The sequence below is a fragment of the Leptonychotes weddellii genome, chromosome 6 (genome assembly GCF_054177405.1).
Source record: "Leptonychotes weddellii isolate Sample4059 chromosome 6, ASM5417740v2, whole genome shotgun sequence".
In the NCBI taxonomy this organism is placed as follows: Eukaryota; Metazoa; Chordata; class Mammalia; order Carnivora; family Phocidae; genus Leptonychotes; species Leptonychotes weddellii.
This window is the reverse complement of record NC_138374.1, coordinates 106,099,290-106,113,289: the sequence shown is the minus strand read 5'-3', so window position 1 is coordinate 106,113,289 and position 14,000 is coordinate 106,099,290. Positions and strand designations below refer to the sequence as shown.

At 41.8% G+C, this 14,000-nt stretch overlaps 1 protein-coding gene across 4 annotated transcripts in view; it reads left to right on the top strand.

The window, feature by feature from the left end:
• The window catches only part of HHAT (hedgehog acyltransferase), a 275,981-nt gene that overhangs the window by 17,732 nt on the left and 244,249 nt on the right, over positions 1 to 14,000 (top strand). For 3 of the 4 annotated variants that reach the window (XM_081824856.1, XM_081824858.1, XM_081824857.1), the window contains exon 2: positions 9,623 to 9,756. The exons of the other annotated variant lie outside the window; for it this stretch is intronic. In XM_081824856.1, coding sequence (XP_081680982.1) covers positions 9,623 to 9,756 — 134 coding nt within the window. The remainder of the gene's footprint in view (positions 1 to 9,622; positions 9,757 to 14,000) is intronic. 4 annotated transcript variants of the gene reach the window in all.

Genomic DNA, 14,000 nt, shown 5'->3' with positions numbered 1-14,000 from the left:
CAACTAATTATAAAGGAACAAGATTGGTAAGAACTTCTGTTCATTTAAAGGTTCCATAAGGAGAGTGGGAAGCAAGCTACAGAATGGGTGAAGATATTTGTAATACATATATCCAATACAGAAATCCTACCCACAATGTAGAAACGACTTCCACAAATCATTAAAGAAATGGACAGCCCAATAGAAAAATGGGCAAGTTACTTCCTAAAAGAGGATATCCAAATTCTTAAACACATGAAAAGATGGTTAACCTCATCAGTAATTAGGAAAATGCAAATTAAAGTGAGAATGGGCTACCACTATGTAGTCACCAGAGTGAGTGCTAAGTATATACAGGCTTCCCCTGCTCTCCAAAAGCAGAGCATTCCCGTGAAATCTTTCGAAAGCAGAAATGGTGTGAAGCAAAGAAGCAATTACCATTAATTTATATGGAAAATTTTTGAGCATTCCCAGACCCCAAAAATAACCCCTCTTAAGCTTTTCTAATATCTTAGGATACATCTCGCTGGTAGATGCGGAGAATAAATGAAGAGTAAGCACAGATACTCACAGACACTGTTCAGGGTCTCTGGTGATGTGATGCTGAGATCCTCAGTGTAGTTCCCTGGGAAGGAGCTCGGAGCCACTCCTCTGCTTGGGATGTGTCCTGCCTCCTTAGGGACTGGCTGCAGAACAAATATTGAGTGCCATCTTCTCCTCTTGCCGCCCCCCCTTTTTTTTTGTAAAAGTGAAAATCTTCGCATTTCATTTGGTTAACAAAAATAGCCACGAAAGTCGGTCTTTTGTAAAAAGTGAAGTGGCATAACCTGACCTTTCAGAAAGTGGGGGATACCTGTCCTGGTTGGGTTATGGGCAAACTGGAACTCTCATACATTGCTGATGCAGCTGTTCTGGAAATTGGTGTATCATTTACTATCATTTACTAAAGCTGGACATAGATCTCTCCTATGACTCCATTCTCGGATAAACACAACAGTAAAGGCATATGGGCACTGAAACTCATGTCAGTGAGTGTACAGAACACTATTATTCAAAATGGCCCCAAGTTGGAAACAACCCATATGTTCATCAGTAGTAGAATGGATAACTGCATAGTTTATCCAATGGACTACTCTTTAGTAATGAGAATGAACAGTTTATTGTCTCACATACAATGTGGATGAGCCTCGCATAGAGCTGAATAAAAAGAAGGTAGACACAACAGAGTAAGTGCTATGTGATTCCATTTATATGAAGTTCAAAAACAGGCACAATGAATAAGATGATAGAAATCAGGCTAGGGGACTTTTGAGGCACTTAATTTTTAATCTGAGTGGCAATGACTGGAGTGAATCTGCTTTTTGGAAGTCTTAATTTTTTTTAAGTTTAAGTACATTTTAATACAAAGTTTACTTAAAATAGTAATTATAAAATCTTTGGTTCATTCAGATGCCCCTAATCTGGGGAGTGTAAAATGTAGTTGGCATGATTCCTGGTGATTAAAAAGGCTTAAAGTAGGTTGAGCATTTTCGTGGGAGACAGTATAATAGCACATCAGTAGCTTTTGTGAATTAGGGACTTATAAAAGTGACTCCTTTCCGGTGCTCTTTAATAGCAGAGGTCTGGCTTAATGGCAGTTTGTATAAAAAGACCTAGAGCTTTGTTTGATATTAAGACTGTTATCAGTGTGAGGTGGAAGCCAAAAAATGTCAAGGTGCTAACTGAATACAAAATTTTGTTTTAGATTTAATTTTCTTACAATTTAAGTTTTGTAACAGTTGGATTAAAAATATTCTGATTTTATTATTTTTTTTATGTAAACCCTTTTAGTTACTTTTCTCCCACCAGGCAGGTGTGGTATGTTAGTTTCTTATTGTTTCTGTAACAAATTACTACAAACTTAGTGGCTTAAAACAACACAAGTTTATTATCATGCAGTCCTGGAGGTCAGAAGTTCTGTAGGCTCTAGGGCAGACTTTTTTGTTGTTGCCTTTTGATGCTGCCTTCAGTTCTTTGCTTGTGGTCTCTTCATCTTCAGAGCACACTACGCTAATCTCTGCTTTCATTATCCCATTTTCTCTGTCTCAGACCCTCCCAGAAGGACCCTTGTGATTGTACTGGGCCTATGTAGATAATCAGGGATAATGTCCCCATCTTAATGACAGCTGCAAAATCCCTTTGCTCTGTAAGGAACTGTATTAATAGGTTCCAGGGATTAACACATGGACATTTCTGGGAGAGCCCTATTTGGGGGCTTTCCCAGATGGGATTTTATATTTTATCTTCACAAATAACACAGTTCCCTGAATCTCAGTAGGAGCTCACTGATACTTGTTGAATGAAGAACTGCATCTAGATTTCATTATTTAAAGTACAGTTTCTGGAAGAATAGAAGTGATGGTCTTGCCGTACTCTCTGCCACATCTGGAGTTTTAGGTTCAGGTCTAGATACCTATATTATAAAGACAACTGACTGAATGGTAAAGGGTCTAGGAACTAGGTCACTGAAGAAATGGTAGAAGAAATCATGGATGTTTGTCCTGGAAGAGGGCTTGGGATGGAGTGTGTGGCATTAATTATGTTTAAATATTTGAAGGAGTATTATTGGAGAGAATGATTAAGCCTTTTTAGTATAACAGCAATAACATTAAAAACAAAAAGAATAGAATTTTAGAACTTACTGTGCCCAAGGCACTGTTCTATCACTTTGTAAGTTCGTCTGATGCTTACAGCAACCCTCTGACTGTTATCCCTGATTATACATAAGGAAATTGAGGCATAGAGAGGTTATGCTACTTGTCTTAGGGCATACAACTAGGAAGTAGCAAAGCTGGGATTCGAACTTTGGCTCCACAGCCATCTCTAAATAATCGCATTACCCTGCCTCCATGCCTTTAGTTCCAGAAGGTACAATTGGACTAGTGGCAGAAAGCTTTTAAAAAATAGAGGGGGGCAGTTTTTGACTCAGTTTGAGGAAACAACAGGATAATAATCAGAACTGCTTAGAAAAAGTTTCTCTGCCTCTTGATGTTACTGGAAATGGTCAGGTAGGTTATTGTAAAAGAAATTCCCAAACTGGCTAGAGATTAGATCAGATGACAGTAGGGTCCTTACTGATTTTGAAATTCTGGCCTGGGGGACATAACTATTTTTTTCATATACAAATAATCAACCTTTGTGACATTTTATGTACTAAAGCTCCCTTGTGAATTGCAGTTTTCCCAGTAACTTTCTAGGATTTATGTATTAGTGACTCTCACATACTGGAGTGGTAGGCTGTGTCACTGCTCCCTTTGAAGGTGCGCTTGCTGTGCTCTCTCATAACGAGATGGAATCACTCTTCTCTTCCTGCTTGGATCTGGACTGGTCTTTTGACCAACAAAGTGTTCTGTGAATTCTGGAGCCTGGTCCTTAAGAGACCTTGCCCCTTCTGTCTTTGTTCTTTTGAACCCCCAAAGCCACCGTGCTGTGAAGGGTCAGACCTGCCTAGAGGAGAAGCTGCTAGGCGGGGGTGAGGTCCTCTTGGCCCCTCCAGTCCCTGTTGAGCTGTGCGGTGACTTAGTTACGAGAGTGGTGCCAGGTAAGATCAGGAGAATGGCCCACATCACCATCCCACAGAATCACGAAGAAAACGGATCTTTGTTGTTTTAAGCCACTGTGTGTTGGGGTGGTTTATGGTACAGTGAGACATGACTGATACATGATATTTTGGTGCATGTTTGGAAGTCGTGCAGGTATTGTAAAATATTCTGTAATTAGACGTTCTGCCCAGTCCAGCGGACCTCCTCCAACCCACCCAATCATCGCTGCGTGTTAGTGAAGCCTTTCTGGGTTTGGAGAAGTGTTTTTTGTTAGTCTTACATAGTAAAAGAAGAAGACTCTTTGTAAGACTCCTGAGTAGGGTTTGGAGAAAACTGACGTGAGAGGACACAGTGTGTCTGGATTTGGGTTTCCTCGTGAGAGTCCTCCAATTTGTATTCTGCAAAATAAGTTTGTTTCATCAAATTGGACCCTAGAAAGGAGCAAGTCTCCATTTTTCCAAATGTGCTAGAATATCGCCCTACTCTTTGCTTCTCTTCAAAGCCATTGTCATTTCAGTGTACGTGTGCTCTTTTTGCTTTTATTACTTTGTGATTTCCAGAGTGTTCATTTGTTCCTAAATTTAGAATTATTTCAATTTTACTCTGCCCTTATCTCTATGTAACTGCTGACTTTCCCTTCTTATATCTGAGTAAATTGGTTTAGTTTGTCGTCTTCAATCTTTTAAGGAAAGTATGAGTTAGATGGTTCATGTGTGTTTTGATTACATCTAGTTGATTTACAGATTTTCTTTCTAGGGAGTATCTAAATTACACATAACTTTAAAATTTTCTTTTGCTTGTATGTAGCTTGTATAACTTCTAGGTTTCCTAATGGATTGATTTCATCATAGACATTGAAAAAAATGAATCTCGTAAGAATAGGGAGGTGGCTGAGGGAAGGCTCTGGAGTTAGACTTGGTAGGTCTGAAGCTAAGCTCTGCTGCTTATCAGCTGTGTGATCTGGGGCAAATTTCTTGACCTTTCTGGGCTTTGGTTTTCTTTTGTGTTAAATGAGGGTACCAAAAGTACCAACCTTAAAAAGTTGTTATGAAGATTAAATGAGATAATACTTGTAAAGTGCTTGCTTGGCATAAGTAGCCTATAAATAGCACTTATTATAGTACAGTTGTTACTAAAGTATAAGAAAACTAAGTAGAGGAAAATTTCAGTTTAGGACATTGAGCAACCGTTAATTGGTAGAAGTAACAATGATGATGCTGGTACCTAAGGATTATTAGCTCAGTGCTGAGTGCTGTTTTGAAAGTCCTCTAGTGCATGTTGGGGTGTGGTTATAGCTCATTCACACTGGATATATCAAGACCAAGCAGTAGAAAACATTTAAAATGGAAGTGTTGGAATCCATTTGTAGCATGCATCAAAAATAAAGATACATTTGAAGTGATATTGGAAATTGCTGGGGGAAAGCATCTTACAGAAGTTATGTTTATGCACATTTTTGGCTTTGGCATAGTGAGCTGTGCTTCTCTGCCAAGACTAAGGAGCAGGATTTCTGCCTGTGAAAGAGTGGGAGCCGGGAAATTGGGTTCTGGTTTTTGCCCCATCACTGGCTTCTCTGTGTGCTTGGGCAGATCGCTGGCTTTCACTGAGCAGGATTCTGATTCCTGAAAAAGAGCTAACTGTTAGCCCTCCTGGTGAGGAGTAGAGTAGATGATATCTTTGAAAGCAGGTGGAGTGTTAAATCACAAAGTAAATGCAAATGTATGTTTCTTCAGTATGGAAAAAACTGTTAGCTGCCATTTTACAGCTAGGATTTTATTCTGTGGGCCTCTTGAGTTCTATAATCCCCAGATAAATACTTTTTTGAAATACCCAGCCTCAGGGGCTTTTACACCCCAATATGTAGGTAAAATTCCTTGTTACTCCAGTCTGACTTCTTTCCCTTTGATCCCAGAGGAACCTGCTATGATTTCCTTCCAACACCTAATATTAAATGTACTTTCTCTCTCTTTGTCTTCATTTACCTCAAATATTCTACTCTTGTCCATAACATTTAGCTTTGAGATACTGTGATCTTACAGCTTTGGAGTTGCTGTTATTGTTTTCTTCTTTTTCAATCCTACTGCTTCCTGGACTGGTTTCCTGTCCAGGAAGGACTTAGTTTTCCTTTGTGTGGCTTGGTTCTAGCACTTTCTCTCTACTTCCTCCCGAATTGCTGCCCTTCCTGCCTCTAGATTACCACACTGTCAAAGGGCTTCTTCCTGAAGCTTCATTCAAATAGTTAAATGTACTGGCTCATAAGCCTGAGGTTTCTTCAGCAAATAAAATCCAAACTTGTAATACTTTATGTTTAAGACCCTCTGCCACATGACTCCTGCTCTCCCTCCCCCTCCACTATCTACATTTGTACTTCTTCACAGTCCTGACCAGTATTTCCACTAAGGCGGCAGACTTCTCAGACCCATCCCTTTCCCATCACACATCCTGGCATCTCTTCTTAGCTCTCACAGATCAATGGTACAGCCTCAGTTACGTAGATTAATCAGGTAGGCATTTACTTAAACATAGGCTATACTCCTATCTGTTGGCTTTTCCTGTAGAAGTAATTTACAAATGGTGATTAGTTTCTGGGCTGTCTCGCAGATACCCACTAAGCTGATAATGCTGTTGCAGGACGGGATCTGTGCATGAACAACAGAAAAGAAGCATTACTTACACATTTGAGTAAGGACCTCTTTGATTTTTATCATGATAGCCTATCCCTAAAGAAGAGCGTGCTTGTTTAGAGAATGAGAAATAGAAACTTGAGAATTTTCTGAGTGTTTAGGAACCTGTATGGATTTGGACACTTAAAAGTTCTAGTTATATTCCCCAGTGTCCAACTTGCCTTTTCTTTGATACTGTTGGGTCATTGAATCCTTTAAACATATCTACTCTGATTTGCTTTCTGAAGGCACAGCTGAAATGAATACAGAAGAAGGCACTGGGGAGAGGAATTTTCTTGAGATAGGTGGGCAAGAGCTGAAAAGAGAGGCGTAGGGAAGAAAGATCTGTTAAGGATGACATGTGAGTGTCTGTGTGGTGGTGTTTTGAGGTGGCATTCCTGGGATTGTGAGTGATGAAACAAGACAAGTGGGAATATGCATATCATTCCCTTGGGGATAAGCAAAGACGTGGTGAAGAAGAGATGCTGGGCAGAAGGCTGTCCAGGTGACCCCCAAGGGGGGGCCAACAGTTTGTTTGCTGTCGGGGTGGCCTGGGGTTGGGTTGGGTGTGGACAACACGTGAGACCTGAGTGAGAACTCTGGGGATGCCCTTCTGCTGAGGGAAGCCTGGCAGCAGGTGGGATGACCACGCCACACGGAGGGTCCGTGAAATTTCATCAGATCAGGAAGAAAACCAGAGCTCTGGTGAGGTAGGCTTCTGATGAATTAAATTCACTAACTGGACCTGTTGGACAGATCATAGCTAATATTTTGGGGGCACTTACTTGGTGCCAGGCCTTAGATAAGCATTTTACATTAAATTTTAATTCAATAACCCTGTGAGGAAACCTATCTAAGAGGTTTGACCCCCTCAAGTTCCTCTACCAGTAAATGGCAGAGCTCCCCCCACCCCCCGCACTCTGACTATCCCCCGCCCCCCCCCATCTGCTTGATGCAGGCTTTCCTAGCATGCTGTCAGGTGGAGGCTATTTGGTCCAGTCCCCACATTTTTAATGTGAAGATTCAGCTCTGCTGCTTTGTTGCTCGTTACTATGTATCTTTGTGTAGGTGTCTGCAAAACGTGCACAATATAGCTAAGAGCACCAGAAAGGGAAACGTTTTAACACTGAATTTTTTGGTTCCCCACAGTTAATTAATGCAGAGGAATTGTCCTAGAAGAGAATGTGGGAAAGCTTCTAAACAGCAGGGCTTCTATAACTTTCATCTCTAAGATTATGTTCACATTTCAGTAGCACTTTTAGGGGTTCAGACTTTGCTAATCACATATTCTAAATGGAGGTGAGGAGGCCATCCAATATAATACCAACATCCTTTGAAAAGAGACCCATAAAACCCAGAGGTTAAAGGTAACTTCCCACTAATGGGAAGACTACGCTATTCCCACAAAATTCCACAAAGAAATTCTCAGGTATTCTAGGAGATGCCAGGCATTTAAAAATAAAGTGTGAGTAAAAATGTTTAAAGCTAGAAATGGTTCTGAAAAATAGCAGGGGGACCTGAGAAGGTGTTGTTGAGGGCTTGAGAGTGTTTGGGATTGAAAACATAAGTGCCTTCTGGATCCCTTAGGTTGCAGGAGACCAAACTGCCTGAGCAACTTTTAGGTCATTACCAGTAGGTACTCTGGGTGGAGGACCGCTGACTTCTGACCTCCTATTTTATGAAAGCCGAAGTTTGCATATTTTTCTGCTCTGTCTCTCTGAGCTTGAAGAGACGAGTTTGTGTGTAGTGGATTATGAGCCAGGCTGTAGGGACAAGTAACTTTGTAAACTGGCATTAATGGAGTTGGCTCTGGCTGAGGGGAGGCATGGAGTCTCGGTGGTCCCAAGACCTGGATTTGAGCGCTGGCTCAGTTATTTCTGACCGTGTGGCCTTGTTCTTCACATTTGTCATCTGTAAAATACCTCTCTCTCTTGCTCCACCTTCTTCACTAGGTGTTGTGAAAATAAAATGAGATGTGTGAATTCTGATTCTTGGCATTACTGTCCCATATGAGAAGTGCTTGCTTGGGGCTTAAAATTTGCTCCTATTTTAATTTGGCATCCACAGTGAGACATATTTGAGAGGCTTAAGTAAAGCATTGAGAGCATTTAACTAACTAACTGTTACTGGGGAGCTGATTATTTAATTTGCAGAATTTTAGGACTTCCTATCACCTGCTCTAATACTTAGAATATAGACACAGCTGCCGTAAGAGAGAGATCGAGAATAGCAGAGGCTTAAACAACCTGGAAGTGCATTTCTCTTTCATGTAACAGTCCAGATATAAATGGTCTGGGGCAATTTTGGGGGTGGGGTGGTACATGGAGTCAGGGACAGAGGCTCCTCGATCTTGTTTTCCCACATGGCTCTCACCTCTTGGCCTGAGGTGGCTGTCCCAGTTCTGGCCACCAGGAAGGGCATGGCCACAGCTTTACAGCCTGAGCTATTGAAATGCCCACACTTGGCTACACTATATAGTTGAGCTTAGCATTCATGCCTTCAGTTAAAAATTCCATTACTGTGTAAGAAAGTAGACTAAATATTGTGGGACCTGCCACAGCTGCTGGGGGTCAGGTTATCACTTCCCTTTAAGAAGTTTACATAAGGGGCACCTGGGTGGCTCAGTTGGTTAAGCGACTGCCTTTGGCTCAGGTCATGATCCCGGAGTCCCGGGATCGAGTCCTACATCGGGCTCCCTGCTCAGCTGGGAGTCTGCTTCTCCCTCTGACCCTCCCCGCTCTCATGCTCTCTCTCTCTCTCTCAAATAAATAAATAAATAAAAATTCTTAAAAAAAAAAGTTTACATAAGATGGAAGATGGCGGTTTTCATTCACCTACTCATGTAAACAACTATGGGATGACATTTGAAGGGGAGAACGAGGAGGTTAAGGCTGTTGGCTTAGAACAGGTTTGGAGATGATCTGTACTTTTCTTCTATTCAGGATTTAAAGCCATATTTATTATTCATGGAGCACTAGTCCCCTCTCGCTACATTCTACACCCCATGTTGGGTACTGGGGACTCAGAGATCATGGTCCCTGCTCTCCAAAGGCCCACCCCACAAAGGGAGGGAGGCAGGCGTGTCCGGCATTGAGCACGTGACTGTCTGGTGTGCACTCTGATGGGAGGCAGATGGGGGGCTGTGGGAGCTCATGGGGGAGACCTGCCCATCCCAAGGAAGGTAGGGCGTGGGTGTGTACGTGTGCATGTTTGTGTGTGTGCATGTATTTTGGATGCAGGATGCATAAGGTCACTGGCAGAAGGAAGTATAACTGGTGTTACATCTGTATCGCCTGAAATAGTGACGGGTCCCTGAGAGAGCAAGTGAACTGATAGGATGCTCTGTTTCCTAGTGTCATGTCTATGGCTTAATGTCTTTATTTCTGTTTCTCTTCCTAGAAACTCTCAGTGTGTCTGCCTGGACGATTTGTCACAAGGAACAATGCTGCCCCGTTGGGAACTGTCTTTTTACCTGTTTGCTTCACTAGGCTTCCACTTATATTCTTTCTATGAAGTTTACAAAGCTTCTAGAGGTAAGGCCCCAACTTTCCTGACCTTCTATCAAGAAAGGAAGGAGGAAGGAAGTACTCAGAGGTAGAAGATTCAGGAAGATTGTCTAATGGGCTGGGGATGACTTGGCCCCTGCTTTGCTCTCCCCTCTCTGGGACACTTTGAGTCCATGATCTGAGTCAGTGCTATTTTCCACCCCAATCCTTGATCTTGGAGTGGATCCTGTAAGAGGAGGGTTTGATTCAATGGCTATTGAAGGCTGTGGAGGTGGTATGCAGTAACCTCTTCCATCTTTCTTCCATCATCATTGCTCTCAGACATGTGGAGGCAGCTCACGGTATTAGAGGCCTAGACTCCTTTGTCCTTTTGTTCTGCTGTGTTTAGTGCTTTGTATGCTTGTTGAAGAATCATCATCACCAAATCCACATTCCAGCCTATAGGAAGGGGGCTGAGAATCCTCCTGTCCTTGAAGGGGAGCTCAGCAAGTTACCCTTATCACTTCTGCTCACCCCCACTTGGCCAGTGCCAGGTCTTATGGACACACCTGGGAGGCTGAGAAACATCATCTTTAGCTTGGTGGCCATGCACCACTCAGACTTCCCATGTTATGGAAGAATGGGAGAAAGAAATGAGGAGGGACCATGATGGTCTCTTCTGTAATCAGGGACAGTTTCCTAGAGGAGATGATGATTACTTACGACGATTTTGTTGTGAGACAGAACAGGAGCCTGCAGAGTAGGGAAGATGTCAGAGGATCTGTGGAAAGAGAGGAGTTTGTAGGCAAAGGGACAAAACTTTGGGGTGTGAGGAAGCATAGCATGGTCTGGCAACTACAAACCACTCGGTGGGACTGGAGTATAGAATGTGAGGGGACAGTGGTAGGAGGTGAGCTTAGATCAAAAAGCAGGGAAAGGCTGTGAAAGACATTTCATATTTATGTGTGGAGTTTGGCAGGAGAGTATGCTGAAAAGTCACTTAAGATGGTAAAAGGGGGATTTGGAGAAGCACAGGTGAGAGTGCTCTGCTCTGAACACCTACCTCCTTATGGATCACTGGGACTAATTTTGATATGTATCCCCAGGATTGATTTTTCTCCCATTCTACATATGTCCCACTCAAGGCCATGGGCTTGGGTGCAGAGACAGACGATCTACAGTAGATGAGGACTGTTCTTTTGTCCAGGCTGGCCAAGTAGTTGTATTCCCCTGCTGGAGCCTCTGAGCTCCCATGTGGGGGAGCCAACCCTGCTCTATGTCAGGCACCATATTAGATACTCCATGTACCTTGTCTCGTGCGAACTTTACAACAGCCCTACGAGATGGTATATTACTTCGAAGATAGGCTTGGCAGCAGAAACACAGCCTCCAATATAACTGTTCCAAGGCTCATGTGGTGTCCAGAGAGCATCAAAGAGCCTGGCTCCTTCTATCATGTCCCTCTGCCATCTTCGTCATGTGGCTTCACCTCATGATGTAAGGTGGCTGCTTCAGCTCCAGCTGTCATGTTCACTTTTCTCCCAGAAGGAAGGATGGAAGGGAAGGGAAGGGGAGAACAAACCCTCCTCTTTTCTGAGCATGACTTGAAAGTTGCTTAAATCGTACCTGTTGACATACCATTTGCTAGAACTCAGTCCTGTAGCCACATCAACTGTGAGGGGAGCAAGTAAATGTAATCTTTGGTTGGAAGTCCCATTTATCCAGCTAAATTCAAGGGTTCTATTATAGAGGAGGAAAGAATGGGTATTAGCAGCTAATCAGCTGCTAATATTAGCAGCTAGTCTTTTCCATAAATGGAGGGGGAAAGAATGGGTATTAGCAGCCAATCAGTAGTCTTTTCCATAAATGGATGTCAGTATTCCAGATTTTCGCCATTCTAGTAGGGGTGTAGTGGTATCTCATTGTTTTAATTTGCATTTCCCAGATGACATGTGATGTGGAGCATCTCCATATGCTCATTGCCATATATATCTAATCTTCTTTGGTGAGGTGTTTGTTCAGGTCTTTTGCCCACTTTTTAACTGGATGGTTTATTTTCTTATTCTTGAGTTTTAATAGTTCTTTGTATATTTTGGATAATGATTTTTGCAAATATTTTCTTCCAGCTTGTGGCTTGTCACCTTATTCTCTTGACAGTGTCTTTTACAGAGCAGATATTTTAAATTTTGGTAAAGTCCAATTTACCAATTGTTTCTTTCATACATTGTGTCTTGGGTATCTAAAAAGTACTTCCTAGAGCCAAGGGCATCTAGATTTTCTCTTATGTTATCTTCTAAGAGTTAATTAGTGTTGCATTTTATATTTAGATCTATAATATCCATTTTCAGTTAATTTTTATCAAGTGTGTAAAGTCTGCATCTAGATTTACTTTTTTGAATGTGGATGTCCAGGTCCAACATTTGTTGAAAGACCATCTTTCCTGTGTTGTATTACCTTTGCTCCTTTATCAAAGGTCAGTTTACTGTATTTATGTGGGTCTTTTACTGGGCTTTCTATTCCTCTATTTGTCTATTCTTTCACCAATGCCGCAGTCTCATGGATACTGAGGTGTTATAGTAAGTCTTAAAATTGGGTGACTCTGACTTGTTCTTCTCCTTCAATATTGTGTTGGCTATTCTGGATCTTTTGCCTCTCCATATAAACTTCAGAATCTTGTCATCAGTATCCAAAAGGGACTTGCTGGGATTTTGATTTGGATTGCATTGAATCTATACATGAAGTTGAGTAGAACTGACATCTTAACAATATTGAGTCATCTTCCTGTCCGTGAACGTGGAATATCTCCATTTTTTTTTTTATTCATCAGAGTTTTCTAGTTCTCCTAACATATAACTTGGATGTATTTAGTTAGATTTATACCTAAGTATTTTATTTTTGGGGGGTGCTAATGTAAATGGTATTGTGTTCTTAATTGTAAATTTCACTTGTTCATTGCTGATCTATAGGAAAGTAACTGACTTTTGCATATAAATCCTGTATCCTGTAACCTTGCTATAATCACTTACTGGTTCCAGGAGTTTTTTTGTAGATTCTTTGGATTTTCTACAGAGGTATTTGTATTATCTGCATACAAAGACAATTTTATTTCTTCCTTTCCATTCGGTATACCTTTTTTTTTTAAGATTTTACTTATTTATTTGACAGGGAGATAGAGCCAGAGAGCACAAGCAGGGGGAATGGCAGAGGGAGAGGGAGAAGTAGGCTCCCTGCAAAGCAGGGAGCCCTGTGCGGGGCTCGATCCTGGCCCCTGGGATCATGACCTGAGCTGAAGGCAGACGCTTAACTGACTGAGCCATCCAGGTGCCCTCCATTTTGTATACCTTTTATTTCATTTTCTTATTGCACTATCTAGGACTCCCATTATGATATTGAAAAGGAGTGGTGAGAGGGGACACTTTTGCCTTTTATCCTGATCTTAGCAGGAAAGCTTTCTGACCATTAAGTATGATGTTCACTGTAGGTTTTTGTAAGTGTTCTTAATCCAGTTGAGGAAGTTCCCTTCTATTTCTAGTTTGCTGAGAGTTTTTATTTGAAAATGGGTATTGGATTTTGTCAAATGCTTTTTGTGCCTGTATTGATAAGACCATTGGTTTTTCTTTTTTGGCTTGTTGGTGTTATGGATTACACGAACTCATTTTTGTGAGTCTTTGTCCATGAGTTTGTTTTTAACAAACCTCTACTGGACTCAGCAGGGCAGGTCTTCTGCTATGTGTGTTGTTAGCTGGGGCTGCAATCATCTGGTGGCTCACTCATGTGGCTAGCCAAGACCTCAGTGGGGGGCTGTCAGCTAGCATGCAGAGGTTCTCTCTGCATGGCTCTCCACATGGCTTATATTTCTTATAACAGGACAGCTGGATTCAAGAGGGAGTATTGCAAGTACACAAAAGCAGAAGCTACAGATCTCTTGAAGCTCAGCCTGGGAAGTTGTACAGTTCACTTCCGCCTCATTTATTGGTGAAAGCAAATCACAGCTCTAGTCCAGATTCAAGGGGAGTAAAGACTACACCTCTTTATGGCTGGAGCAGCATGTATGTGCATGGAATTTATGGCCGTCATCTTAGGAGTCTATTACAATGGGTGTTGTACGTTTTTTACCCAGATGAGGATACAGAGGCTGAAAAATATAACTTGTCTAAGGTCACACATAATGGAACTGGGTTTAAAATCAGAGGTGTCCAACTCGAGACCCAGTATTTGTTCTCTTCTGCCACTCATATTTATTGATAATTCCTAAAGCACCTCGCTTTAAAAGGGGAGGCCCTTTTGTCTAT